At 40.4% G+C, this 27086-nt stretch overlaps 1 protein-coding gene across 1 annotated transcript in view; it reads left to right on the top strand.

Annotated features, from left to right (window-relative positions):
• Positions 1-27086, top strand: part of LOC311051253 (receptor-type tyrosine-protein phosphatase F-like) — a 254763-nt gene that overhangs the window by 151600 nt on the left and 76077 nt on the right. Inside the window, exons 16-22 of the mRNA XM_084065737.1 lie at positions 4838-4969; positions 6201-6382; positions 10362-10501; positions 12460-12557; positions 15800-16065; positions 21624-21705; positions 22487-22702. Of these exons, the coding sequence (XP_083921863.1) occupies positions 4838-4969; positions 6201-6382; positions 10362-10501; positions 12460-12557; positions 15800-16065; positions 21624-21705; positions 22487-22702 (1116 nt within the window). The remainder of the gene's footprint in view (positions 1-4837; positions 4970-6200; positions 6383-10361; positions 10502-12459; positions 12558-15799; positions 16066-21623; positions 21706-22486; positions 22703-27086) is intronic.

The raw sequence follows: 27086 nt of genomic DNA, 5'->3' as shown, positions 1-27086 counted from the left end.
AAAAAACAAAAATAGCAGATCTACAAGCTCATAGGGTCATAGCGCTATGAGCTTGTATATCTGCTATTTTTGAATAGCCAAAGAAATCATAAAAATTACACAGATGCCCGGATTGAATGGGCTAAGGTTTTCAGAAAATAATAAATGAAAAATCATTCCCCTGGAATGTTTGGTGTTTTCCAGCTAAATTAGTAGGGTCCAAAAGTGAGGTTCTGTGACCATGCTTTGGCAAGTATGTTTTGACGATTGATTTGACCTCTATGGACCCTTTAGAAAAGATTTAGCCCCCAGGTCCCTCCCAAAAATCCCGGCATTTTTTGCTAGACAGCCTTAACTTTTGATCTGAATGACCTAGAATCATGTATGAAGGCACTTTTCCATACAAGTCAACCATGAGGTTCCAAATCTGACACAATTTTAATTGTATGACCTCGTTTTGACTCCGAAATTCAAGATGGCCGACATCCAGTAGAGTAAAAACGTATAGCCAGGGGGCAAAGGGGGGTATGCTGCATTTACCCTGCCATAAAAGGTTGGCCACCAGAAATAATATCTATGACCCAGTAGGATCACAACCTATATGGACAACCCGGTCACCTTGCTGCTGGAAATCCAATATGGCCGCCTCAATATTATCAGAAAATAGCTTTGGCAATCACTTTTGAACCAGATGGGCTAGAAATAAAAACTTGGTGTCTATTTCATGGTTTCAGAGCATGAGAAACTCAATGGAATACTTATCTCTATGATTGGGTGTGTCTGGACCCTTCATTTGCATATTTCTAAGATGGACGCCACGCAAAAATGAGTTTTACTGTGACTTTTACAGTGACAGCTGACTGTTATGGCAAAAAGTCTGCTTTTTAAGCAATATGAACACATTTGGTCAGTTTGAGCTTTAATTTATATGTTGTCAATATGGCTGCAGTCATAAATAATGTATGGTATTACACTTTCCCTCAGATTTATTGATTTATAGATCTATAGTTGTGGGGATGACTGCAGAGAAAATCGGAGAAAAAGCCCACAATGTATCTTATGTATCATTTTAATCAACTAAATACAATATAAACAGACACATGCACACTCCAAGACTTGCCAAAAACTTCAACTTTAGGGCTATACAAATTAACATAGTGGTATGCATTCAAGTAACATAACAAAAGATAGACTACTTAGTGACAAATAGAGTAAAGGCGGAGTTGAGGTTGTGATAGGTTGTTACCATTTGGCTTTCACCTTAGGCTCTGTTCTCACACCACTAATAAAAAGACACTAAGACACAGCGGAGTACTCCTTCACCAGGCTTTACTTGATCAAGGAGAAATGTACAGCTCCCTGAGACATTCTAAAGTACAAATACTTTACATACATATATATACAGCAACAGAGAAGGAGAGAGAGAAGCAGGCAGGGAGGCGTGACTAAAAGTACTTAAAAGTGTTAGACTTCTATGAGTAATCAGTACTGAATGTAATAGATAAAAGCGTACTTGAGGTTAGCAGGCAAAGCAGAGAGCTGAGACACAGCAAGCTCTGCTAGACTCAGAGATAAGGGAACACAGTAATGTAAACACAGTAAATCACAGAGGCCCGTTATCCAAAACAGACTTCACAGTATTGCGAGCTTAACCCCTCCGAGTCCTACCTACACACACAGGAAAAATGAATACACATTAACCCAATTACTTTATGTCAGCATACTAAACTTAAAAATCGGTTCCTACAGGTTGCCTACAAAAGGTTCATTTTGACCTCTATGGTGCTGTCTTGCCTGCTTCTAAAGCCAATGATACTATGGTACAATGCTATTCACTGTCACTGTTGTCATGTGTTGCACTGACCCTGCTGCATCGTGTCTCCAGTCCCTGGCAACGGCATCCTAAGTAGCATGGAATTGCCTTCTTTGCACGGGAACAGTTTTTCTGGCAGCCTTTGATACAGCTGCATGATATTGCCTTGTTCATTGACACAGGCCAGGCTGGCTCGGTAGATGCAAGGGGGACTGCATTGCTAGCACTGAGAGACCATCCATACTCTGTGAAAGAAGGAATATCCGGCTTGGCGATATGTGCACATTTATCTATTATGGTTGCTAGAACAGCTCTTCTCAGGTGCAGGTCAAAGGCATTCTCTGTCGGGGGCAGCAGCTTTAAGAGGGTTGATCTATTATTGAGGAACTTGTACACTCTAAGCTTACTCAGGTCAAAATCCTCCTGGTGGTCCGCTTTGGATGTATATACAGCAATTGTGAGGTCTCGTGCCTGATTGATGGACGTCATCTGAGAGGGAATCATAAGAGTTTTCACCAAACTCCTCAAGTGCAGAGATCCAGACGCATGATGGCCTTGAACCATGCCTTCTTCCCAGTGAAGAAGGGATAGCTGGTGGTACAGTATCTCTGCCACTTAAACTATGGATAAAGGGCAGGGCACGACACTGTGCGAGCCCCAGTGCTGATACCATTTGATGGATAGGAAGGTATGAATTTTGCTCTGTTCTCACCCACAGCTCTGGAAGGCATCTGAGATGGGTTGCTGCATAGTAAAGGCAGATGATGATTATGATGTCTGTGTCATTGGCATGGATGACAACTCTGTCAACTTTGTCATTCTGGACACTGTACAGGGTGTGGAGTATTATTCTTGTATCAGCCTCCTGTTGTGTTTATTCTAGTGCAGGGACATCTTCAATAGATCCCTCCTTGATCACCACAGTCCTTGTCTCTTCTTTAAACCCCCCACCCAGGTAAAGATGTGTTGGGCCAAGGGCCGACTTAAGTTTCTCATTTTCACACCATTCGTCACAGAGGAAACTCAATAGGTTTGCCTTGTTAGCTGACACAGCAAAAAACTCCTGAGGATCTGGAGCTGTGTAATGCATACTGACTTCATATTCTTTGGTAGGTTTTGGTCAAGCATATCTGTGTTCTTGCTCAGCTGTCTTAAGACTAGGTCCACTGTACCGGTCAAAACAGAAGTGAATGATCTCTGTGCCAGCAGGCACATCATTCAACAGCAGACGTTGGTATCGTTCAGCGATCGTTCCAAATGCTTCACCTTTCAGGAACGACCAATGGCGCATGGCATACATGGCATCAATAACTACTGCTGTTTGTATGTCTTCTGTAGGTAGGTCAGGGATGCATGCAACTTTGGTCTCCTCTTTCAGGACCTTAACAAGGCTTGCCTTGGTACCTGTTCTCATCCTGCCATCTTCCTGGAAGAGGGAAGGGGGGAAGTCACTGCACTCGTGGTTGCCTATAAAGTCAACAAGGTTGAGTTCTCCACCACTGGCTATGATTTGGGTCATGCGCAGGAGGGCAGTAATTTCATTGCTCTTGCCAGGTGCTGAAGTTTTCCCCTTAGATTTTTTAGATTTTGTGTTTTGAGTGTAGAAAGTGTTAAGCTTCATTATGCTTGTCTTCTTCTGTTCACTGGACAGTGACTCACACAGTGCCTTCAGACCCAGTTCTTTCACACTCATCAAGTCGTCCTTGACTGTGGAATCAGCACACTGTCCTGTAGATATGTTGATCATGGATGATGTGCTCACTGTAAATGGGTTAGTCTCCACTGCTGCCTTGACTACCATCTCTGCATCCCGGATTACACGACTCTGACCAGACTCATGGTGTGGGTCTGCCATATTGACAACATATAAATTAAAGCTCAAACTGACCAAATGTCTTCATATTACTTAAAAAGCAGACTTTTTGCCATAACAGTCAGCTGTCACTGTAAAAGTCATAGTAAAACTCATTTTCGCGTGGCGTCCATCTTGGAAATATGCAAATGAAAGGTCCAGACACACAGGGGGGCATGAGGGCATCCAGACACACCCAATCATAAAGATAAGTATTCCATTGAGTTTCTCATGCTCTGAAACCATGAAATAGACACCAAGTTTTTATTTCTAGCCCATCTGGTTCAAAAGTGATTGCCAAAGCTATTTTCTGATAATATTGAGGCGGCCATATTGGATTTCCAGCAGCAAGGTGACCGGGTTGTCCATATAGGTTGTGATCCTACTGGGTCATAGATATTATTTCTGGTGGCCAACCTTTTATGGCAGGGCAAATGCAGCATACCCCCCTTTGCCCCCTGGGTATAAGTTTTTACAGATTTGGAATCCTCATGGTTGACTTGTATGGAAAAGTGCCATCATACATGATTCTAGGTCATTCAGATCAAAAGTTAATTTTTAGAGATGGCGCCGGGCGCCATTTTGAATTTGGCTGTCTAGCAAAAAATGCCGGGATTTTTGGGAGGGACCTGGGGGCTAAATCTTTTCTAAAGGGTCCATAGAGGTCAAATCAATCGTCAAAACATACTTGCCAAAGGATGGTCACAGAACCTCACTTTTGGACCCTACTAAAATGTCTGACTGCACCTCATGCTGTTTACATTTATATTGCTATTTACTTTTGGTCTAGTTTTAGTTGGCAATCTGGGAACCCATAGTTAATGGTGACATTGTTGTGATTTTTGTTTTAACTGCCATATACAAGTATTCTATTCTAGTTGAATAGCTTATGATTTTAGTCAACTTAATCTACAGTTGAAATCTACAGTTGATGCATGACGCGTTGTGAGCTTGTAGATGTGCTATTTTCAAACATTTAAGTACTTTAATACTTTTACTCAAGTACATTTCGAATTCCGGACTTTTACTTGTAACAGAGTACTTCTACTTTACAGTATTGATACTTCTAATTATAAAGTAAAACATTTGACTACTTTTTCCACCACTGCTTATAAATACTTATTTTTTGTACTATACCCCGTATCTGTACTTTTAACTGCTGTGCGGCCTCTGGCGACTGTCTGTCCATCTAGGAAGCCTTCACCATCAGAGACTTCAAGAAGACGGACGACCACTTCACTGTCACTGGCCTGCACAAGGGCGCCACCTACGTCTTCAAACTGTGCGCCAAGAACCGCGCGGGCAACGGCGAGGAGTATGTGAAGGTACCAAATGTGTTTATGAGAAAATAAATAATGAAATGTACATGTGTTAATATAGCATCACAATAATTTTAACCACTTCAACCTTTTATACTTTGGCATTTTTTTGGCAAACATTTGGAACTCAAATCTTCTGGGGGGTCCCTGGAACAACATATTTTGAGATGGGGGTCCGTGGCCAAATACATATCATTTTGGGGGTCCTTGACATGAAAAAGTTTGAGAACCACTGATGTACATTATCATTTAGTCACAATCTGTAGTAGATTGCCAATTTTTTGCTAGCCTGGAATCCAGACGGAGGCGCTCGTTCAGCGCTTCTTCGTCTGGCTATCATCCTGCTTGAGACGGATTTCCGTCAGGAAGTGACTCGAATTGTACATCGGAGGGCCTAACCTGACTCCGCTAGATGGGGGCGGTATTGAGTTTCACGTGTTCCCAATCCAGCCTCAATCTGGGATCACTCAGAGAGTAGAGCTCCCGCCCACAGACCTTTACATTGGAAGGTCCACTGGTCCCGCCCCGCCCGTGGACCAATCATAAGCCCACGGCGCCTGGGTGGCTGCAACAAGCCCTTTGAAATCGTGCTATTTTCAAAAATGTTTGTACTTTTACTTTTGGTACTTTAAGTACATTTTGATACCAATACTTTTGTACTTCTGCTCAAGTACATTTTTAATTCCGGACTTTTAATTAACGGAGTACATCTACATTGCAGTATTGATACATATATTGACCATTTGAGTACTTTTCCCGCCACTGATAAAAACATCAATCAATCAATCAATCAATCAATCAATTACTATCACAATATAGAGCTATTTAACACTGTTACTGAACAAACACTCTAGTCTATAGCAATGATTACTAACACAATCTGGAGCTATTTAACACTGTTACTGAACAAACACTATAGTAATGATTACTATCACAATATAGAGCTATTTAACACTGTTACTGAACAAACACTATAGTAATGATTACTATCACAATATAGAGCTATTTAACACTGTTACTGAACAAACACTATAGTAATGATTACTATCACAATATAGAGCTATTTAACACTGTTACTGAACAAACACTCTAGTCTATAGCAATGATTACTAACACAATATGGAGCTATTTAACACTGTTACTGAACAAACACTCTATAGCAATGATTACTAAGACAATATGGAGCTATTTAACACTTATTCTAACAACAACAATATCACTTACACCCCTTTTAAAGGAGATCAGCACCCCGGACGACGTGCCAAGCAGTTACCCCCAGAATCTGAAGGTGGTGGGCCTGACCACCACCACCACCGAGCTGGCATGGGACCCCCCACCTCTGGCCGACCGCAACGGGAAGGTGGTCCGCTACGTGGTGGTCTACCGCGACATCAACAGCCAGCACAACAGCTCCAACAGGTTAGCTAGCTCACTCACCAGTTTTAAATCTTGTTTAAAAACCCATAAAAAAAATTAAAAAAATTAAAAAGGCCAATAATTTATACTTTGTTTTTTTGCTTTTCGTGTTGACAAAAAGTGACGTCAAATCGACATTTCCATGTACCTCTGGAAAAATTAAAGGTTGCAGACGTTTAATAAAATGTTGCGTACTGTGATTGGTTGGACGGATGCACAAGACTACATCCACTTCCTTGTTACATCAAGGTATTTTATAAAAGAAGGTTTGGTCAACTGCGTCATTTTCTCTATCCAGCAATTCCAGCTGGCACATACGTCACACTGGTAGGAAAACTGCAGACTGGAGTATACATACATACAGTCAATGAGAGCCAGGTGTTCGATTCCTACCGGGGATGCTGGGGGCGCTGGGGGTGTGTCCTCTCCTCTGCGTCATCAGTGCCCATACCCTAGGTGGGGTTGGTGAAAGGGCCTTTCTGTGTGGAGTTTGCATTTTCTCCCCGTGTCCCCTAGGGTAGGTATGCAGTAATCATGGTCTCTATAGAGCGTCGCAGTTCCCGCCCACTTCCAGTTGCCGGAAGTAAATACTCAATGCATTTTTCCCATTGACTTTTCCGAAAATATTTATATAAATTAATTTAAAGGTAGGGTAAGTGATTTGCTTTGGTTAAAATAAGTGTTAAATAGCTCCATATTCTGATAGTGCTCATTGCTATAGAGTGTTTGTTCAGTAAAAGGAGTCTCCTTGTCTCTCCACCTCTTTATTAAACAGAAAAGGCATTTTCGTTTCAGTTTCAGTTTCATTTCCAATTTTATCTAACCAGGACAGAGAACTCAATCAGGATACAGATTAAACAAGTGAAATTGGAAGTGATGACACTAAGAAATGAGCAGACAAAATTCGAACTGGAACACTATACAAATTAAGCTTAAAAATGGGTTCTTTCTCCTGATTGGCTGAGATTTTGACACCTACCGGAAAATGTATTTTCTGTTTATTAAAGAGCTGGAGAGACAGGGAGACATCTGTTACTGAAAAAACACTCTATATCAGAATATAGTGTTTTAACCTTTTAACAAAATACTTTTTGTTTTAACCAAAAAATATCACTTACCCTACCTTTAAGCCTAGAATCAAGCTATCCAGGATCCTGGTGAATCATGACCACAAAACGTTTGATTCTGTGAAAAAAAAAATTTGAAAACGGCAAAACAAAGGGTATTATATTAAACATAGTATATCATATCATTAAATATAAATTTTTTAAAAATCACAGAAAAAAAGGTTTTATGGTCATGATTCACCAGAATCCTGGATGGCTTGATTCTAGGCTTAAATTCATTGATATAAATATTTTTGGAAAAGTCAATGGGAAAAATGCATTGAGTATTTACTTCCGGCACCCGGATTCTGCGCAACTGCGATGCTCTATACTGCCTCCCCCTGGTCAGCCAGAACTGGTTGGAATAATGTGTTCCTTCCACACGCTACGTCCTACCGGACGGGAAACTCCCATCTGTCAGGTGATAAGAAGCGGCTTGCTTGCTACTCATGCATTGAAGGCATGAGCTCAGTTCTGGTCTCTCTAGGCTGGCAGAGGGAGAGTAGCGCCCAGGATTACATAGGCAATTGGAACTGAAAAAAAAATGAGAGCAAGGTGGACCTAGCCTGGTAAACCCCTCCCTCCGGAATTCTCATCTGTGTTTGATTTCAGTAGTGAGTCTGGCATGCAGGCCTGTTTGCCTTTTTTTCTGTGGCCGGGAGCTGGGCGGGATTAGTACCGTTGATTGACAACCCCTTCAGCCAATCAGCAGTTTGTTCCCCTTCAGCCAATCAGCAGTTTGTTCCCCTTCAGCCAATCAGCAGTTTGTTCCCCCCCAGCAAGGGGACTTTTGAAAGGGCCATGCCGAAAATTGCTTTATTCGGATACATACGTGTCACTGCCTGCTCCTGCCGGTTCTCTGAATTTTTATTTTTAAATAGGCTCTGTCAAGATGAACTGACCACATCTTAAAAGTAAATTCCGTGCCACAAAAAAAGAAGTTTGAGAGCGTTTTAAAGTTTTAAAACAGTGGAGAAAACAGCGAAATGGCCGGCGTAACATTTTGGCCGGCTGCCTCAATAAAATGGCATAGTGTGCACATCGAAAAGCAAGTGATTAGAAAACAACCTGTGAATACAGATGTGCCACTTCAAAACTTCACACGTTACTGTTCTTTCCCTGAAAGTGGCCTGAAAAGGCATGTTTTCCTCCCTGTTCTGCCCTTAAAATTGCACTGTTTTGCCCCTGAAAAGAAGTTGTCACTAAACCCCCCCGTTTTTCCCTTCAACAGACACCCATATGCATGAGAACAAAAGAATGTGTGTTGAGAAGGTGTCAGACTCATTATGAGGCGAAAGGTGATTTGAAGAGTTGCTCAAATTAATTAGCATCTTAAAAGCAGTGATCATCAAAATAATTCATCATTTTAAATGCCCTTTTTTGTCCCTCTTATTGCCCTGGGAATCCCCTGAAAATGTACTGTCTTGGCGATGGCAGGACATGTGAAGTTTTGAAGTGGCACATCTGTATGTGTTCTTTTATACTCCTGAACCAATTAACTGACAAAGGACGCAATCATTCAGAAGTAGTGTTTGTTCACAAGCTGGTCCAGCTGACTCTCATTTCACCAAACTTCCCGATCCAGTTTTGCCTCAATGAGGCCTGACTGGCCCGTGGACTGGCTGTACCTGCTTCTATCATTTACCTTGGTTTACGTTTTGTGGCAGCGCTGTCGTGTCGGCGAGTCACAGACAGTATGAATGTTCAGAACTCAGAACGTTGAGAGACAAATAATGTGACGTGTCAGTGTCAGTCGACACTTGACTTATTGCTCCAACCAAAATTGGCCTTAAAGCGGCACTACCGTATGCAACTTTTTTTTATGAATAAAATGTAATTTTGTATCTGTATGGTAGAGTATGTTAATACAATATAACTTACACAATTGGGGTGGTTGTATTTTGTCTCCCTGCTCTTCTATTGAGACATTTAGATCCTGTGTCTAGGTGAGACATGACCTTTGACATGATCCTGTTTCTGGTTTGAAAAATGTTGACCTGAAGGGCAAGATTCAATTTATCCTCTGAGCAAGCAGGCTCAAGGTGAGCTCAAAGGTAAAAATGGAAACCCGGTTTAAAAATGGAAACCCGGTTCAAACCCGGGGTAGAAGGGGAAAGTTACATGTGCAGTTTTAAGGCAGCAAGCTAGGATATGATTTTTGTATGTTTGTACGTTTTATGTTAATTGTTTCAAGGATTTCACCATGTGACAAAAAAGTATGACTAGTTTTTTTTGCAGTATTGTGAATACAGTTTGATGAGTTCAGTGGTGGAAAGTAACTAAGTACATTTACTTAAGTACTGTACTTAAAGTACAATTTTGAGGTATTTGTACTTTACTTGATTATTTACAATTTACAATACTTTTACTTCTACTCCGCTACATCTCGGATCCAAATATTGTACTTTTACTCCACTACATTTATTTGAAAACTTTAGTTACTAGTTACTTTGTAGATTTTGATTATTATTACAAAATACATATTAACCACGTCAGCCCTATATACATTTCGGCCATTTGAAAATAGCCGATCTACAAGCTAACAATGTGTTGCGATGCAACGCATGGTGAGCTTGTAGATCTGCTATTTTCAAAAGATTTTTATACATTTGAATACTTGAAATGTGACATTTTGCATAATGAGCACTTCTACTCATTCTACTTTTGATGCCAATACTTTTGTACTTTTACTCGAGTACATTTTGAAATCTGGACTTTTACTTGTAACTTGAGTGTTTCTATATTGCAGTATTGATACTTTTTCTTAAGGAAAAAATGTGAGTACTTTTTCCACCACTGGATGAGTTGATGATTATAATGATGATGATGATAAATATTTGGCCTATTTTTATAATTAATATTATTATGATCAACAGCACGGTGGACACACACATGAGCCTCCAGGGTCTGCAGCCAGACACTACCTATGACATCAGAGTGAGAGCGTTCACCAGCAAGGGAGGAGGACCCATCAGCCCCAGCATCCAGAGCCGGACCATGTCTACCGCCATGCCAGGTAAGCACTATGTCACATGTAGGCCACATTTACAGAGCCGGACCATGTCTACCGCCATGCCAGGTAAGCACTGTGTCACATGTAGGCCACATTTACAGAGCCGGACCATGTCTACCGCCATGCCAGGTAAGCACTGTGTCACATGTAGGCCACATTTACAGAGCCGGACCATGTCTACCGCCATGCCAGGTAAGCACTGTGTCACATGTAGGCCACATTTACAGAGCCGGACCATGTCTACCGCCATGCCAGGTAAGCACTGTGTCACATGTAGGCCACATTTACAGAGCCGGACCATGTCTACCGCCATGCCAGGTAAGAACTATGTCACATATAGGCCACATTTACAGAGCCGGACCATGTCTACCGCCATGCCAGGCAAGCACTATGTCACATGTAGGCCACATTTACAGAGCCGGACCATGTCTACCGCCATGCCAGGTAAGAAAAATGTCACATGTAGGCCACATTTACACGGCAACCATCAGGATAGAAAACAACAAAGTGCCGTTGCGTTCTCTCTTTTTAGTTTGCGTTCACACAGAGACGCAAAAGTGATTGAAAACGCTGTAGTGCAGTGGTGGGGAAAGTACTCAAATGTTTTACTCAAATAAAAGTATCAATACTGCAACGTAGAACGTAGAGGTATACTCCGTTATATATATACGTTATATTGTACTAGACCATACCCGGTGAAGTGCGCAGGCGAAAGTAGTTGCAAACGTGGGGTTATTGCACGTCCTGTCGCGCGTCCCAGCAGTTTCGCAGTTGAGTTCAGATGGTAATGGTCAATGGCTCTGTGCAATTCAGATCAATTGCTCCAGCCACTGAGGAGAACCGGGCACACACTTTTGCTCTCAGATTTTTTTTTGCTCTCAGAGGTTTGTCAAATTATAGGAGGATTAACATACTCTACCATACAGATTGTATAAGTTATGTATCAACATACTCTACCATACAGATTGGACACAATTATATTTTATTCATAAAATTGCGTTTTAATGTATTAATTATGGCCTATTTTGGCCATGTTTACATTATTTATGTTGATTATTGATAGCAGTCATTGTCAGTTATTTCTTTGTATATTGAAGCTATGTCATGCATATGCCCAGTTTGGATTTTGTTCATGGAGAACAATACAGAGCATCAATTTTTTGACAAAAACTTGTTGTAACCAAAAAAAGAAAATAACACCTACATTTAAGGAGAGTGTACAAATGGATCCGTAGGGGTCCATTTTGGTTTCATTTGTACACTCTCTGAGCTACAAATGAATAAATGAATTCAAACTGACAAGTTGATAACCCTATTTTCTTACGAGCACCGTTGGGAATATTCACTAAAGCCCGCTGAATGGCTTACTGTAGTTCACCCAACGGTGAAGATTAAGAGATACAGGAGGCTTAACAACCTGGAGCGAAGTGGTCTCATTTGAATTAGAAGCATAAAAGCATGCAAGCTCAGTATCAGTTTAAACCATTAAAACCGGGAAAGCATCATTTTAGATTTTAGCACAGTGGTTGGCTATTCAAATGGCAGATATACAAGCTCATAGCACGTCACTTCGTGCCGCGCTATGAGCTTGTAGATCTGCTATTTCTGAAAAATCGTGAACATTTGTGCAAATCTTTTAATATGCATTTTATTTTTATTTCTAATATTTAGAAATATTAGAAATATATATATTTTTGCTTCTGGGGGTCCCTGGAACAAAACATTTTCAGGTGGGGGTCTGTGGCCAAATACATATAATTTTGGGGGTCCTTGACCTGAAATAGTTTGAGCACCACTGATATAGCAACATACGTTTTTTCAGAAAACTGTTAGGATTTTGAAGAATGTAGAATCTGCCTCAGGTCTTTATGGGATAAAGATTGAATTTCCACGCGGGGATGAAATTCGGCTGCACCAAGACTAACGTAATCACATGTAACTCCGTTTCTGTCTCTCTTTAGAATTCACTAAAAACTTTGGTGTGAAAGCCGTGATGAAGTCCTCGGTCCTGCTCACCTGGGAAGTGCCGGAAATGTACAAATCTGAAGTGCCTTTCAAGGTGAGTGCAACATAGAAAATGGATAATAATAAGTAACACAAATTATGATCAAATATAGTCAGCAGGTACTGTAGTAACACATGGGGATTATACTTGACATAAAAATGTTTGAAAACAAAACAGGAATATTACAGAACTCTTCTGTGGCCTTTATGTGGGTTAGCACTGTGAAAAGAGTTAGTAACAGCTGTAGACAATACATATGTGTGGTAAATGTGTACTAACCATATATTAACAGGAATAGATATAGTCCAAGTGTCCATAAACAATCTAACCCCAGTGGTGGTGGAAAAAGTACTCAAATGTTTTACTTAAGTAAAAGTATTAAAACTGCAATGTAGAAGTACTCTGTTACAAGTAAAAGTCCCGAATTAAAAATGTATTTGAGTAAAAGTACAAAAGTAAGTACCGAAAATAGAAGATATACAAGCTCACAACGCGTCACGATGCGACGCGTTGTGAGCTTGTAGATCGGCTATTTTCAAATAGCCTAGGTATACAATAGGGCTGAAGTGGTTAATGTATATTTCATAATATCATAATTTATATCTGCAAAGTAACTAGTAACTAAAGTTTTCAAGAATTCCGATTTAAAAGTAGATTGAAAATATTTTCAGTACTACTAACCAGTGGTGTAAAGTAACTATTCATTATTAGTATTTCCAATATTCAGTACTGTTACTTCTACTCCACCTCATCTCAGAGGAAAATATTGTACTTTTACTCCACTACAAATATTTGAAAACTTTAGTTACTAGTTACTTTGGCAATATAAATTATTACATTATAAAACATACATTATCCACTTTTAGTCCTATTTTGTACGTAGGCTATTTGAAAATAGCCGATCTACAACACGTCGCATCACAACGCGTTGTGAGCTTGTAGCTTGTAGCTTGAGCTTGAGCTTGAGCCTGAGTTTGTAGCTTGTAGATCTGCTATTTTCAAACTAGAACTAATATTTTTAGTACTTCAACTTTTGGTACTTTAAGTAGTGTTCAAAATGTTGCTTGAGTAAATTACAAAAGTATTGGCATAATACTTTTGTACTTTTACTCAAGCAACATTTTGAACACAGGCCTTTTACTTGAGTATTTTTTTATGTTGTGGTATTGCTACTTTAACTTCAGTAAAATATCTGACCTATATCTAACCCACCCTATAATACATAAAGTCCAAGTCCAACCTTCATCACCTGATGCTGTTTTTCTCCTGGCCAACAGTCCCTGATTCCGTTCTTCCTTTGACACTGTGTGGTGTAGAAATTATACACACTTGACATCATGCAGAGTAAATATAGAGCTGTCCCCGATTCACAATTTCCATGGTGGAATTGGAATCGGAGGCATATTAACACATTACGACCGGAAACGCATCTGTGTAACCACTTTGACCATTATTTTATACTTTGGCTATTCAAAAATAGCAGATCTACAAGCTCATGAGCTATGAGCTTGTAGATCTGCTATTATTGGAAAAAAAATTGTGAAAATGTGCGCAAATCTTTAAATATATATATACATTTTTAACTCATATTTTTTGCTTCCAGGGGTCCCTGGTAACAAGATATTTTGAGATGGGGGTCGCCGGGAAAAAATCACATCCTTTTGGGCGTCCTTTACATGAAAAAAAAAATAACTACTGATATTATAGCAACATCATTTTCTAAAAATATAACTGTTTAGACGACCTTTGTATAATCCCCAGAAGCAAAGATTTGAGTTAAAAATGTTCACTAAAAAACAAACAGATTATATATTATAGATATTATAACATATAAGATTTGCACACATATTCACGATTTTTCAAAAACAAAATAGCAGATCTACAAGCTCTTAACGCGGCACAGAGTGCCACGCCATGAGTTTGCAGATCTGCTAACCCTAACCTTTTTTTTGAACAGCCCAAAGTATAAAATAATAAAAATAATAACAAAAAGAAAACATCTAAAATGACACAGTATGCGTTCCTGGTCTAAATGGATTAACACATGTTGAGCATTTAAAATCAATAAATCCAAAACGGCATATGACGGCACACAGCTTAATTCAATTGCTGACAATGTATTAGATAAGCGGATTTAGAGTGTGTGTCACCATAGAGTTCTGTAAGCCAGCATGAGATCACATGAGTCACCATAACTGGGAAACGAGGTCAGAAGAGAAGATGCATATTTATATGTCACACAATCCAATGGTTTTTATGTTGTCAAAGTTTTGTAATCCAACCATTTCCCACCAGTGGTGTGAAGTAACTAAGTACATTTACTCAAGTACTGTACTTAAGTACACATTTTGAGGTATTTCTACTTTAGTGGAGATTTCGAATTTTCAATACTTTTACCTCAACTCCACTACATCTCAGAGGCAAATATTGTACTTTTACTCCACTACAATTACTTGAAAACTTGAGTTACTTGTTACTTTGTAGATTTTGATTATTATTGCAAAATATATATTAACCACTTCAGCCCTATATATATTTCGGCCATTTGAAAATAGCAGATCTACAAGCTCACAATGCACATTGTGAGCTTGTAGATCTGCTATTTTCAAAAGATTACATTTGAAAACTTGTGAATTAGGTCATTCTGCATAATGAGTACTTTCTACTTTTGGTACTTAAAGTACATTTTGATACAAATACTTTTGAACTTTTACTCAAGTGGATGTTTTATTCTGGACTTTCACTTGTAACAGAGTATTTCTACATTGCAGTATTGATACTTTTACTTAAGTAGCACATTTGAGTACTTTTTCCACCACTGGTTCCCACCAGTGTCAAGGCAGCTTCAATAGAACATTTCTTTAGTGTAGAAACTCTATTCACAGCAGCCATATTATGAAGACATTCACATGTGTTACCAATGATACTAATGAAGGCTCTGTTCCATTCTGGTCAAACAGAGTCAGGGTGCTGATATTGTGCATGTTGGCTCACTGGAAACACTCTGCTACACAAGTGGGTCTAAAGTTGGGGTCCAGGGACCCTCATGGGCTTCCAAATGGCCCCTTACAGGTGTGTAACTAGAGTTATGGGGGTCGTGGAAACCACTGTGCTACACTAAATGGAACAGAGCCTTCATTAGTGTGTCATTGTTAACACCTGTGAAGGAAGTGATAATATGGCTGCTGTGCATAGAGCCTATTACATGAAGAAAGGTTGAAAATGGGTGAAGTCATCATCTAAATAAAGTACTCAAGTAAATGTACTTAATAACTGTCCACACCTTTGTGTTCAAGATCCTGTACAACCATCAGAGTGTGGAGGTGGCGGGCCACCTCAAGAGGGCGCTCATCGGTGGCCTGCGGCCGGACACGGACTACTCCTTTGTGCTGATGAGTCGGGGGAACAGCGCCGGCGGGCTGCAGCAGCAGGTGTCCATCCGCACCGCTCCAGACCTGCTGGACAGCAAGCCTCTTGTCCAGGCCGTCCAGCACGGCGCCGACGACGGGGTCACCAGGGTCACCCTCGCGCTGCCCGGGGTCACCGCCAGCGAGCGCATCAGGTCAGGGAGGGGCTGTTTTCTTAGTGATTATTCTATAGGGCGTTGGTTCTCAAAGTGGGGTCCGGGGACCCCCAGGGGTCCTTGAGGGGTTCCAGGGGGTCCCCAGTTAAATGATGGATAGTTAGGAACCAAATGGACCCTAACGGGTCCATTTGGTTCCATTTGTACACTCTCAGAGTTAAATTAACATTGATTTTACAACATATTAAATGGGGGTCCGTAGCCTAATGCATGTCAAACTGGGGGTCCTTGAACATTTAAATGGTAGATAATCACTGGTAGAGACATAAAAAAATCTTTCTCTTATGGGGGTCCCTGAGGCATATCTTATCAAATGGGGGTCCACGGGCTAATACGGGTCAATTTGGGGGTCCTTGACATGAAAAAGTTTGAGAACCACTGCTATAGGGCATACATGGGCAGCTGGCCGCCCGGGGGGCCACATGCGGCCCCCATCTTCACTTATTGCGGCCCGCAGGTTAATATGGGAATACTGATATATTATTGATTTCAGCTGTTCCAATTCCAAACATGCAAACATGACCTGCTTTTAATTGTGGCCTTTGTCTAGGTGTCTATATTATAGTAGCTTAATCACTAGTATTAAAATTCTATTGTCTTATTTATGTCCAATGTATTTGTATTTAAGTTCATAAAGTTAACATAAGTATAACTAAATGCATTTGAAATTAAATAAAAATGTAACTTTTCAGGATTCCAATTCAAAAATAGCAACAAAAAAAATCAAAAGCAGCAAAAATAGCCGATCTACAAGCTCAAAACGCACCGCACTGCGACCCGTTTTGAGCTTGTAGATCGGCTATTTTTGCTGCTTTCGTGTGACATAGACTGGCGAAAAAAGTTAAAATACGGAGAGACAGTGTGCAATGTGGCCCTCTGGAGTGAGTGTGGAAATATAGTGGCCATCTCCATCATCAAAGTTGCCCACCCCTGCTATAGGGCATACGGTAGCAGTGGCGGCCATTTTCTGGTTCCAATCGATCAAGACCCCATTCATTTTTCCCATAGTGATTTCCTAAAATATTTATATCAATTACTTTAAGCCTAGAATCAAGTCATCCAGGATCCTGGTGATTCATGACCATAACACGTTTGATTCTGTGATTTTTTGTTGTTGAAAACTGCCAAACAAAGGGTATTCATTAAATATAATATATCATATAATGAAATATTCAAAAAAGTTTTTTCACAGAATCAAAACGTTTTATGGTCATGAATCACCAGGATTGGCTTGATTCTAGGCTTAAATTAATTGATATAAATATTTTTGGAAATCGCTATGGAAAAAATGAATGGGGTCTGGATCGATGGAACCAGAAAATGGCCGCCACTGCTATGCCCTATTGATTTATTGATTAATCGAATAGCAGTGGTGGAAAAAGTATCAAACAAATGTTTTACCTAAGTAAAAGTATCAATACTGCAATTTAGAAGTACTCTGTTACAAGTAAAAGTCCGGAATTATAAATTTACTTGAGTAAAAGTACAAAAGTATTAGTATCATACAAAACATACATTAATCACTTCAGCCCTTTATACATTTTGGCCATTTGAAAATAGCAGATCTACAAGCTCACAATCTGCTATTTTCAACAACGTGTGTTTCTTTTTTTCTTTGTTTCTTTTTTACCGACTTTTGTACGGACGACCCCGGTCGTCAGTACAATGGCCCGTCGGAACAATGGACCGCCGGAACAATGGGCCGTCGGAACAATGGACCGTCGGAACAATGAACCGTTGGAATAATGGGCCGTCGGCATTATGGGTGGACCCCATATACTAGTCGGGGCTGTACCTAGTCATAGTAGCACGTTATTGCTAAAGCATTGCCTCCGACAGAAGCAAAGTTAGGAGGGTTAACTCTTGTCCCTTTGAGTTCAGACAGAGTTTCATTTGGTTTGGATGGGGTTACGAGGCACTAACAAAATACACACAAAGACATTTACTGCTGTTTTAAACCCCAATTAAACGACAACCAGAAGCCCAACTGGGAACGCTGCGGTTTAGCTGGAGGCCCCTTTTCTCTGTATCATTACCCCCTGCTCAGGCAGTCATTAGATCGTCACTGTCGTGCAGAAACCTTGTATCTCCATAATTCAACTTTTGTATGTTTTCCCGTAATCCATTGGTTCTCAAAGTGGAGTTTTGAGGGGGTCCTTGACATGAAAAAGTTTGACAACCACCGTAATGAATGTGTTACTTTCGATGCAAGAGTGACACGCACAAGTAGCGAAAATAGCTCAAAGCACGTCGCGATGTGACACGTTGTGAGCTTGTAGGTCTGCTATTTTCGCTATTAAAGAAAAGGTAAGTATTCACAAGAACTTGTGACTAAATAACAAGTACATTGGATCCTTTGGAACAGGCTTTGTGGGGTCCCCAAATTATGTTGGGGGTCCCCAGATGATTATAGGTTAATGTGCAATATTGTTTTCTCACTCAACAGTAAACGAACCAACATGTACAGGGTATCTGCACATTTCCAAAGTGACAATTAAGGACTTTTAAGACATTTTTTAATACCAAATTGTCCAAATTGTCAAATATGACATATTGTGAAAACAAGTTTGCAGTTCGGCTATTTTCACTGTGGAACCGAGTCAAACTGCAAGTTTTTGTCAGGGTGGGGGGTCCCCAGTTCAAATATGATTATTTTGGGGGGTCTCGGCATGGACAGTTTGGGACCCTTGCTTTGGAACCCAGGTTAACCCATTAAGACCTGGGACGCGTCTGTGTCACGTTTTGATTTGAGCTAAAAAGCATTACTTTACACTTGGGCTATTCAAAAATCATGAAAATGTGTGCAAATCTTTGAATATATATATATACATTTAAAGCGAACATTTGTATCACAAATCTTTGCTTCTGGGGGTCCCTGGAACTAAATATTTTGAGATGGGGGTCCGCGGCCAAATTCATATCATTTTCAGGGTCCTTGACATGAAAAAAGATATGATAGACTGATATAGAAACATACGTTTTTCAGAAAACCATTTAGACATTTTGCAGAATCGGAACCTCAGGCCTCAATGGGTTAATATCATTTTTTACATTTCCTGAAAAGTATGGTGTATGTTCTGGACATACAAGGTTTCTACCCGACAGCGACCATATTTGGAGTGTTTTCACTGACTGAAACCTCCCACCAGTCAAACTGTATAAAGTACAGCCGTGGGTGGCTGATAACAACCAATAGCTACACTGGTTCCATCTGTACACTCGCAGAGTCAAATAACGACAGAGGAAATGGGGTATGACATGGGGGGGGGTCATCTAATGTAGTGGTTCTCCAAAGTGGCTTCTCAAGGACCCCCAGGGGTCCTTGAGAAGGTTTGCAGGGGGTCCCCAGCAAAATGTGTTAATATAGCATAAAAATCAGTTTAACCGCTTTAACTCTATATACATAGACTATTTCAAAAAAGCTGATCTACAAGCTCACAACACATTGGCACGTTGTGAGCTTGCAGATATGCAGATCTGCTAGCACTCACCTCTTCAGTCTCCACCTCACTCCCTAGCACTCACCTCTTCAGTCTCCACCTCACCCCCTAGCATCACCTCTTCAGTCTCCACCTCATCATCCCCTAGCACTCACCTCTTCAGTCTCCACCTCACCCCCTAGCATCACCTGTTCAGACTCCACCTCACCCCTAGCACTCACCTCATCAGTCTCCACCTCACCCCCTAGCATCACCTGTTCAGACTCCACCTCACCCCCTAGCACTCACCTCTTCAGTCTTCACCTCACCCCCTAGCATCACCTGTTCAGACTCCACCTCACCCCTAGCACTCACCTCATCAGTCTCCACCTCACCCCCTAGCATCACCTGTTCAGACTCCACCTCACCCCCTAGCATCACCTGTTCAGACTCCACCTCACCCCCTAGCACTCACCTCTTCAGACTCCACCTCACCCCTAGCAATCACCTCTTCAGTCTCCACCTCACCCCCTAGCATCATCTGTTCAGACTCCACCTCACCCCCTAGCACTCACCTCTTCAGACTCCACCTCACCCCCTAGCATCACCTGTTCAGACTCCACCTCACCCCCTAGCATCACCTGTTCAGACTCCACCTCACCCCCTAACACTCACCTCTTCAGACTCCACCTCACCCCCTAGCACTCACCTCTTCAGACTCCACCTCACCCCCTAGCACTCACCTCTTCAGACTCCACCTCACCCCTTAGCACTCACCGTGTCAGGTACCTGAGCTTCGAGTGGAAATGTGCTAAATAAATTCACAATTTTGGGGAGCATTTAAAACTCTGTGTTGTTTATATACTGTTTGTCTGACCATTTAGATGTTTAGCATATGTTGTTTAGGCTGATGCTAGGTTTGAATTTTACCCAAAGTGAAAGAAAACAATTGTCCCGAAGAGTGTCATTTGTACCCTGTCAGGGACCATGTCCTCCCAAAGTCGCCTTTGGATTTCATGTACAGAGTGCTCGCAAGGAGCATTTATTGATGCCTGCAATGGTCAAACCTATCAACCGTTTATGTACTCAAATGTGCTGTCATCTCATCTGTGTTATTAGCACAAATATCGTAGCTGAAACAGCATAAACATGGACATCTCATGGTTGTAGTGGTTCAACGTCAGGTCATAAATGAGTGGGTTGTCAGACACAGTTAAGGGCATCAAACGTGACATTGATGCAGCAGAGATCCTCTCCAAATGTGAACTATTTTCAGCTTGAAGCGCACAGGGAGCTCCGCTAAAAATATACACACCTAGAGTGCTGAAGCGCGATGCTCAGCGATGAAGACAAGCGCTCCAGCAAGTCTTGACCATAGATATGCATGACAGAAAGACATTGGCAGTTCATAAGCTTTCGGTTGTTGACATGAGTTCAATGAGCGCCATGTCACATTATTCCAACGTTCCCAATTTAACAAACCCTAACCCTAACCTTGCGTTTGTCGGAGTGGTGTAAAGTCACTAAGTACATGTACTTGAGAACAATTTTGAGGTATTTGTACTTTACCTGAGAATTTCCAATTTCCAATACTTTTACTTCGGCTCCACTACATTTTGGGTCCAAATATTGTACTTTTACTCCACTACATTTCTTTGAAAACTTTAGTTACTTTGTAGATTTTGATTATTATTATGAAACATACATTAACCCCTTCAGCCCTATTTAAACTTTGGCTTTTGGAAAATAGCCGCTAAGCTCACAATGCGTTGCGATGCGACGCATTGTGAGCTTGTAGATCTGCTATTTTAAAAAGATGTTTATATTTTAAAACTTTTGAAATGGGACTTTCTGCATAATAGAGTAGGCTACTTTCTACTTATGGTACTTTAAGCACATTTTGATACCAACACTTTTATACTTTTACTTTTTGAATTCCAGACTTTTTACTCACAACAGAGTATTTATACATTGCAGTATTGATACTTTTACTTACTGTAAGTAAAACATTTGAGTACTTTTTCCCACCAACTGGTCGTACTATTGGGACGTCGGAAAATAAGGGGAGGTTGGAATTATGAGTGGACCCCCGTTCAATGAGCACTCTTTATTTTCCAGGTGGTTCTACATAGTGGTGGTGCCTGTGAGCTCAGCCAACCTACAGAGATGGAGCAGTCCTGAGGACATGGACGTTCATGAGGTGAGGGGATAGATCAAGGGCTGGGCAGCTTTGAAGATGGAGAGGGCCAAATAGCCCATGATATTCACATATACATGTGTGTGTGTATATATATATATATATATATATATATATATATATATATATATATATATATATATATATATATATATATATATATATATATATATATGTATGTTTATATGTATATATGTATGTTTATATGTATATATGTATATATGTAATGTATATGTGACTGGCCATGAAGGACGGACAGTCTTCTCGCCAAAAGCCATTACCAGAAAAGCAGAAAAAGTCTCGAAAATATTTTTAATGAGTTAATAGCTAAGTTAGACTCTTCACATACTAGAGTATGTCTGACAGAAATTTCAGAGCTTAAATCGACATGTAAATATGAAATAAATGCATAAACATGTAGTAAAGTATGAGGTTAGACCTAGCATTTTTAGCATTGCTAACCAAATCCCCAAATCCGAAATCGCGGTAAAATCTGCTATTTCTACCCGATCGTTTTGAAAGGTATCACTAGTCTGTTGGCTTGTGTCTAATGTAAAGCTCAAAGAATGATGTATTAACAATCATATTTTGTTAAAACTGTTGTGTAAATGTGTTTATGTTAGTCATCCTGGTGTGCTAGTTCCAGCAAGGGGCAGTGGCAAACTCTTGCCAGTAGCCAAAGAAATCTTAAAAATGACACAGATGCGTTCCCGGTCAAAATGGCTTAACCTCTTTGACAAAAAGCATAAAGAATGCACTATGGTCTTTTATCTTGTTGTGGTAGCTCCTGGACGCCGGTGCTGCAGACAGCAGCCTACATATACAGAGGAGACAGAGCCAGGACGCTCTGCAGCCTTACATCGCTGCCAAGATGGACGTCCTGACCGAGACCTTCACCCTGGGCGACCAGAAGACCTACCACGGCTTCTACAACAAGCCCCTCCGAGGCCTGCAGGAGTACCGCTGCTTCACGCTGGCACAACTCAAAGACCACGAGGCGGTGAGTTATACTCTTTCATAGAGGAAGGCAGTGGTTGAAAAAAGAAGGTAGTCTTTTTTTTACTTGAGTAAAAGTATCAATACTTCAATGCAGAAATAATTACAAGTAAAAGTCCAGTAATCGAAATTGACTTGAGTAGAAGTACCAAAGTATTGGCATCAAAATGTACATACTACCAAAAGTAAAAGTACTCGTTATGCAGAATGTCCCGTTTCACAATTTATTATGTTTAAATGTATGAAAATCTTTGGAAAATAGCAGATTTACGAGCTCAGAACGTGTCGCATCGCGACGCGCTGTGAGCTTGTAGATCAGCTATTTTCAAATAGCCAAGGTTTGAATAGGGCTGAAGTGGTTAATGTATGTTTTGTAATAATAATACAAATCTACAAAGTAACTAATAGCTAAAGTTTTCAAATAATTGTTGTGGAGTAAACGTGCAGTACGATATTTGCCTCTGAGATGTAGTGGAGTAGAAGTAAAAGTAAAAGTATAAAAACATGAAAATACTCCAGTAAAGAAAAAAAAACTCAAAAAAGATATAAATAAGATAGAAAAAAAAACATTTTGGGGGCGAACTATCCCTTTAAGGGAAGAAGAAGAAGGAAGTGGATGAAATGTTGAAATAAAAATAAATTAGAATCAAAATGTCCCCCCTCTCACCAAAAGCCATTTTTCAATAGTGGGCTGCAGCCTGGAGCTATGGCAGTTTGGGGGTCCTGGGTTTGTGAAGCCCTGATGTAGAGAGAAGGGGAGGGATGGAGCGTGGATGGCACACAGACTGGTAAAGTGTGAAATGGGATAAAAGAAGCAGGTCATAATGTAAGCTGAATGATGCATTACACTAGAGCACAGAGCTAGCCAGGCTCACGTAGCTTCATGTCTCACCTACCAATGTGCAACAATCTTTTACAGATACCCCAGTATCTGTTCTATGTTCTATCGCTGCACCTTAATTATGTACGCTCCTGCATTTTAACCTCATGTACATACCTGTTACTGTCTATCTTCTTTTCATTGCTCTTCTATCTCTATTCCTCTTCCCTTCCTGAAAACGGCTGTACAGCTTGTACAAAACAAAAAAAAAGAAATTATAATAAATCACCCACCTCTACACCTGTAAACCGTGACTAGTGGTGGAAAAAGTACTCAAATGTGTTACTTAAGTAAAAGTATCAATACTGCAATGTAGAAGTACTCTGTTACAAGTGAAAGTTCGGAATTAAAAAAATGCTTGTAAAAGTACAAAAGTATTGGTAGCAAAATGTACTTAAAGGGGCTACACCATGAATTTCATTTTTTTTTAGGTTTTTAGTATTTTTTGGGCTCCCCAGTGTCTCTTGTACCCAAAAAAATATTTTTTTTTAACATTCAGTCATTCATGCTCATTTCATGGATTTCCTGAATGGGCGTGTCTGAACAGGCCATTTCAGAATGGCTGTGCAAGTGATGTCACTTGCACTGATTTTGCATTGACGATGGCCAGACAGAATTGCTCAGTAGCTCCCCCCTGCCCAATAGGACGTTTTGGTATTGCAGCTGAAAAAGCTTGGAATGACAGACAGTCAGATTGTGAGAAAAAATATCTGGATGTTTTTTAGGCTTACAACCTGTTTAAAACGTATTAGGGGGCAATATTTATATATAATATATTTTTTTTAAATTCATGGTGTAGCCCCTTTAAAGTACCAGAAGTAAAAGTACTAAAATGTTTGAGAATAGCAGATCTACAAGCTCACAACGCGTCGCAACGCGTTGTGAGCTTGTAGATCTGCTATTCTCAAACATGTACTTGTACTTTAGATCGACTATTTTCAAAAATCTTGGGTTTAAAATAGGGCTAAAGTGGTATGTTTTATAACATAATAATGTATATCTGCAAATTAACTAGTAGGCTAACTAAAGCTTTCAAATAATTGTATAGTGGAGTGAAAGTGCAATATTTTCCTTCGAGATGTAGTGGAATAGAAGTAAAAGTAATGAAAATTGGAAATACTGCAGTAAAGTAAAAGTACCTCAAAATTGTACTTAAGTACAGCACTTGAGTAAATGTACTTAGTTACTTTACACCACTGGTACTAGTGTTATCAAAATGCAACAGACAGCGCAGCGTTCAGTCTGCAAACACGGCAGCTGTCTGGGCTCTTAGAGAGAAGCGCTGGATGGATATTCAGAGGGATAATTAGATATTCTCTCAGGGGTGGAAACTCAGGATGATAGTCGATTGATGGGAGTGACGATATCCACCAGAAACAAGCTGCAAAAAGAGCCTGACATTTCTTTCTGCAATCCACGGCGACAGCTAGCCAGTGGTGCAAGATGTATTCTGATAACCCATGAAGACCGAGAACGCTTCTGTGTCATTTTAAGATTTATTTGGCTATTCAAATAGCAGATATACAAGCCCATAGCGTGCCGTGCTTACGAGCCTGTAGATCTGAATTTTTTTTTTAATTGTGAAAATCGTGAAAAAGTGCAAATCTTTGAATATGTATTTTTTAAAGCGAACATTTGTAGCTCAAATCTTTACTTCTAGGGGGTCCCTGGAACAACACATCTTGAGGTCTGCGGCCACATACAAATATCTAAAAATGTTTTCTAAATCCTAACAGTATGTTGCTAGATTAGTGGTGCTCCAACTTTTCCATGTCAAGGACCCTCAAAATTATATGTATTTGGCCGCGGACCCCCATCTCAAAATATGTTGTTCCAGGAAGCACAGATCGGAGTTAAAAATGTTCACTTCAAAACACAAATTGTCACGATATAAAAAAAAGAAATAGCAGATCTACAAGCTCATAGCGGTGCCGCTATGAGTGTTGGATGGAGTGTTCCTCCGCATCCAGCAACGATGGAAGAAGTTCTCAGATTTAAAAGTAGCAATGTCACAATGAAATGAGAGAATTATTAGATTAGAAACATATTTACAAGCAAGGCATGTATTCAAAACTTTAAATGGTGCATTTATATATATAGTGTCTTTATCCAAAATGCTTTACAATGTGAGGAAAACATGACACCAGACACTTCACAGATTATAGAGAACTTAATTATAACAATCGGTTTAGAATTGACTGAGTACTGCTTAGTTAAACTGTCGTTGTCCTTACAACCTAACATTTCTTTTTGCACTTAAGACGTGGTCTGACCACGTCTTAGCAATATGCCTCTTAGATGTAATGGAGTAGACTTTTTTTTTTCTTTTCTTTTTTTATCCAACAATTTTTGTAACCCATTTTTTCACCCAGTGCCAATTGTGTAAGTAATCATAGGCGCTACATTCCCTCTGCCAGCCTAGGGCCAAGCTCATGCCTCCTTCAATGATGAGAGCAAGAGCAAGACGCTTCTTATCACCTGACAGGGGAGAGTTTCCCCGGTTAGACGTAGCGAGTGGAAGGAACACGTTATTCCAACCAGTTCCCTTCCCCTCCATCAGGGGCCCCGACTGACCAGGGGGAGGCAGTATAGAGACCAGGATTACTGCATGTTTTTGTGAGGGTACCTACCCTAGGGGATACTGAGAGAACACCCCTTTCACCAACCCCACCTAGGGTTTGGGCACTGATGACGTGGAGGATAGAACACGCCCCCAGTGCCCACAGCGTCCCCGGCGGGAATCGAACGCAGGACCTTCTAGCTGTAAGGCGACAGCGCTACCGACTGTGCCACCGTGCCCCTCCTAATGGAGTAGACTTCTAAAAAAATGTATTACTCAAGTAAAGCAAAAGTATCTCAGAATCGTGCTGAAGTACAGTACTTGCGTAAATGTACTTTAGGTACTTGATGCAAAACTATTTTTAAAGGCAAATCAAGACAAGACAAGAAAATAAATGGTGTCCTTAGAAAGTTTAGTAAAATTGAAGTTTTAATTAGCTTTGTAATTGATTGGTTCAGATAGAGATGCTCATCACTTGCACACATATCCTAGTGCCAAGACAATTTACTGTTTCACAACCAATTAATAAACGAGCAATGAATTCACAAGCAACTTCCTCTGGTATGAAATATTTCCTACTGTGTAACTCTTTTCAATTAAACAAAAGTAATTTCTTGATAGAATCTTTCACTGGTGTATTATTAAGTATCTCCCCCTAACACTCATGTTAAACTGACACAGGCACCAGAATGCATTTATTGATGTATTTTAAACTAAACTAAAACATTTCTGACAACATATTGTTGTCAGAAGTGGGTTCGAAGTGGGTAACTTGACCGAGACTGCCCTCCTGGCAGTGACGGAGTCGCTCCATGCCGCAAACTCTCTCTCCTCCGTCCTGATACTCCTGGACCTGTCTGCAGCGTTCGACACGGTGAACCTTCAGATTCCTCCTCTCCACCCTTGAGGGGATGGGTGTCTCAGGCTCTGCACTCTCCTTGTTTGCAT

This window comes from Gymnoscopelus microlampas, assembly GCF_963454915.1.
Source record: "Gymnoscopelus microlampas genome assembly, chromosome: 9".
NCBI classification, from domain to species: domain Eukaryota; kingdom Metazoa; phylum Chordata; class Actinopteri; order Myctophiformes; family Myctophidae; genus Gymnoscopelus; species Gymnoscopelus microlampas.
This window is presented reverse-complemented; position numbering and strand designations above follow the sequence as displayed.